A 3748-nucleotide genomic window follows, 5' to 3' on the forward strand; every position below is an offset into this window, starting at 1 on the left:
GCCAGGCTTTCTCCTGGGTCCGCTATCGGTGGAAAAGAAGGCACGCAAGGCGGCGAAGCGAAGCGCCCCGTTCCGCCCGAATAGCTTGACAGAGACGAGGCCTGAGATTCTCAACGTGGATGACCTGGCCAAGAAGGAGAACGACCTGACGGTGATATGCGGCAAGATTCTTCAGCAGCTTTATAAAATCCAAGCCGAGACCCAGCAAACAGTGGCAGACCTGATCACTGACGAGATGGATGAGGAGGAGAATACTCGCATCATGCACGAGCATGGGCTTCGCAGTACCGGAGGGATTGACCTGATGAGATTCGTAGTCAACCCCAAGTCTTTTGGACAGACCATTGAGAATCTCTTTTACGTGAGCTTTCTTATTCGCGATGGGAGGGTCGAGATTGATTTCGACGACTACGGTCTCCCTTCGTTAGGTAAGTCCACACCAATGCAGACCACATTTGGCTTCGCGCATAGAGGCTTTTCTTTTCACTGACACAGTGTGCAGCGCCGGTAGATCGAGAGGCAGAGGATACGGAAGCTATCCGGCAAGCGACTTCCAAGCACCAAGCCATCCTATCCATGGACATGGAAACGTGGCAAGACATCATAGACGGGAACTGGCAGTTTCCGGACCCGGCGCCAGGGGCTGGTACGGCTAAAGATGGCCTTTGAATAACTGAAACGGCCTGCGACTCTTTGTGCTCGTGGGGATTCAGTCTCTCTACGGCGTTTCATAAATCTAATTTTAGACAAAGAAGCGATGGAAGAGGAACGACGAAGATTTGACCGACAGAGCACAGACGGGTCGTGCTCGCACGCTATGACCTATATTCAAATCTTTCACCCTTTAGTTGTGTTGGAGTTCACCTTGCGTGTTCTGCATGTCCAAGGAAGCATGAAACTCCTTGGTCTTTTGACGGAGTTGCCCAGTGGCAGTGTATGGGAAACCATGAGAAGCGACAAAGAGATTTTGTTTAATGATCGCCTTTGGCAAGAGAAATTTGATGTATCTACGCTTTGTTCGGGGCAGGCGTTTGTTATCCCACAATGTTGTTATGACCAGGAAAGATCCCTTCTGTATATTCATTGTCACTCTACCAACAGTGGACAATCCTCTCTGCGACCCTGAAAGAGGCCGTTGTATCGGCATGGCTTAAAGCCCATATATAGGGACATGACCGCTCTTACAGGCGTTACCAACTTGATACTCTCCATGGCATTCCATTTATGACCGAGTCTACGAAGGTTTCCACCCCCTGTTGAACTGATCATGCCTGAATACGAATTCAAACCAACCAAATCCGAGGATGAGGACGCCTGGACATACAAAGCTCCCAACAAGGAAGAGAATGCACAATTCAAAGCCGGAAGCATACCTCGGCCCGTGAGGAAGATACGACGCAAGAAGAAGGAGGCTGGCGGCCCTGCAGCAGTTGCGACTTCAGACAAAGAGGAACAGCATGCCGACACGACGGCATCCGAGGAGGTTGCGGCGATTGATCATGCGTACGAGGAGCAGTGGACAGGAGCAAATGCCACCAGCTACGAAAACCCGCCATTTGAAGACGACGAGTCTGACGATGCGTCTTCTAGGGAGGAAGAGCAGGGCCCAACTGTTGACGACTTTGAAGCGAATCTTGACGAGGTCCTGGCCATGGCCCCTGGGCCGTCGTTGAATGACGAGCTGGGCTCGGATTACGACGGATACAGCGACAATGGGGACATCAATGACGCTGCTTCTGAAGAAGACGGCCTCGCCGTTGATCCGGTGGGTGCGAGCCCTTGGCCGTCGAGCAGTTCTACGAGTGATGGCGAGTCGAGTAATGCTGGGAATGGCTTGGCTGAGTCTGCTAGCACGGAGTCGGCTCGGAGCTTGCAGGCTGGCCTTCTGGAGGTGCGCCGTGAATGCGATGGCCTGAAGAAGGAAATGGAGTCTCGCGATGTGAGGACTGCCGAGCTGGAGAAGGAGCTGGACTCTCGCGGAAAGCGCAATGAGGCCCTGCAGACGGATTTGGATTCTCGAGACAAGCGGGTTGCAGCACTGACGGAGGAGCTGCAGGCTCATGTTGAGAGGACTACGACATTGGAGACGGATTTGGTTTCTCGTGATGGGCGGATCACGGCATTGATGGAGGACCTGGCGTCTCGTGACGAAAAACTTGCAACGCTTGAGAAGGAACTGGAGACTCGTGAGGAGCAGCTTACGGCACTCGGCAAAGATCTGGAATCTCGTGACCAGAGAGTCACGGCGCTTGAGAAGGACCTGGAGTCTCGCGACAAGGAAATATCAGCTTTGAAGAAGCAATCAGAGGCTCGCAACCATGAGATCGCAGCACATGAGGAGGAGCTGGAATCTCGCAGAAGGGAATTGGAGTCTCGTGCTGAGAGTAGCGCGGCATTGGAGAAGGAACTGGAATTCCGCAACGAGAAATTCGCCGTACTCGAAAGAAACCTGGAACTGCGCAACAAGAGGATATCTGGACTGGAAGCCCAGAACTCGCAGCTCGCCGCTGGAACAACCAAGACTGTCTCAACTCGCGACTCCGCCACCAATACCAAGACATCCCCTGAAGATGCTCTTTCACGAACAATTACCTCCAGAGAAGATGAAAATGTCCAGCGACTCGTGACGGCCGAGCGAGAACAACCATCATCGCCAACATCTACTTTTGCCTTGAAGACGGCTGAATTGGTGCGATTCGTCCAGATGTGTTTCGGCATGTTGAAAGCCTTGTATCTCGCCTGCATCAGTGTGGCGAGCACGGCGTCAATCACAGCGAGATCGTTCCTCTCTTCTGTAGGCAGATCGGAGTCCTTCCAGACGGCGGTGGATGCCGGTCAGCGATCTGTGCGAGCATCCGCCATTTATCTGGCAACGCCCTTTTGGATCATTATGAGCTTTGCCATGTTCATGTCCATATGGCGTGAGAGGAGCTACTGGGTGCAAGCGAATGCCGTAACGAGGAAGCACTTGCTGAAGCATGCGGCCGGAGTGTTTGAAATAGCGGACTGGGAAGTGTTTTTCGCCATTGGAAGCGCGGCATTGACTTGAGTGATGTAAATGATGTTGGATCAGTGTGTGAGATGCTGGTTGTTAGCTGGATCCTGGGTTCTTTCATGTTGGAGTTATTTTGTTTTGTATGAGCAATTTGTGTCAGAGGATGAATTTGTGTCAGAGCGATGCTGTGTTGAGGTTGTTTGAAGATCCGTGGATATAGAGGGTCAATTGATAAAGTTCAATTGATGTCCCGGCATTCCTATCTACTAAAGTATAGCGTTAAAGTGCTCTTACATACGTTGTTAAGGTTAGTATCTTGAGGCGGCAGATGAAGTCGAGTGCAGCCAAACCTTACCGAGGAACCCCCGCTGCACCCCGCGAATTCGGTTCCAAATTCTACAACGCGCGTACTAGAAGTTTTATGCCTAAATACCCAGGCATTAAACATGGCCAGCTACCCGAATTGCAAAGATCTGGCGTCAATTGGGGTTGAAAGCTTTATTGTAGGAAAGAAGATTCAAAGATGCACATGTCACAGCTTTGAGATATAGAAAGCAGCCAAAGTTCCCACAAGTCATTTAGTCATCCGCGGTGGAAAGTTTGAAGCTCAACAACGTGGGCGCCTCAGGTACAGTAACACGCCAAGGTACAATAATACGGTACTTTTGGTGACGATGATGATGGCAACTTCAGGCGCCGCACAAGAGGAAACTTGGCAGCAACTGCTAGCCGGAAAGACACGGAGGCTGGCCA

General features: G+C 51.5%; 2 protein-coding genes across 2 annotated transcripts; both read left to right on the forward strand.

Moving 5' to 3' along the window:
• On the forward strand, window positions 1–670 carry BBK36DRAFT_1178023 (hypothetical protein; the record flags this gene model as incomplete). The annotated part of the gene is made up of 2 exons (XM_024896109.1): window positions 1–428; window positions 503–670. Coding segments are annotated over 2 exons (595 nt in total), but the record flags the coding sequence as incomplete, so codon positions are not given.
• Window positions 671–1267: 597 nt separating this feature from the next.
• BBK36DRAFT_1163832 (hypothetical protein) lies at window positions 1268–3049 on the forward strand (the record flags this gene model as incomplete). Its single annotated transcript, XM_024894585.1, has 1 exon — window positions 1268–3049. One exon carries the CDS (start codon window positions 1268–1270, stop codon window positions 3047–3049), a length of 1782 nt encoding a protein of 593 aa, XP_024744911.1.
• Between the last annotated feature and the right edge of the window lie 699 nt (window positions 3050–3748).

This window comes from Trichoderma citrinoviride, assembly GCF_003025115.1.
Source record: "Trichoderma citrinoviride strain TUCIM 6016 unplaced genomic scaffold BBK36scaffold_108, whole genome shotgun sequence".
NCBI classification, from domain to species: domain Eukaryota; kingdom Fungi; phylum Ascomycota; class Sordariomycetes; order Hypocreales; family Hypocreaceae; genus Trichoderma; species Trichoderma citrinoviride.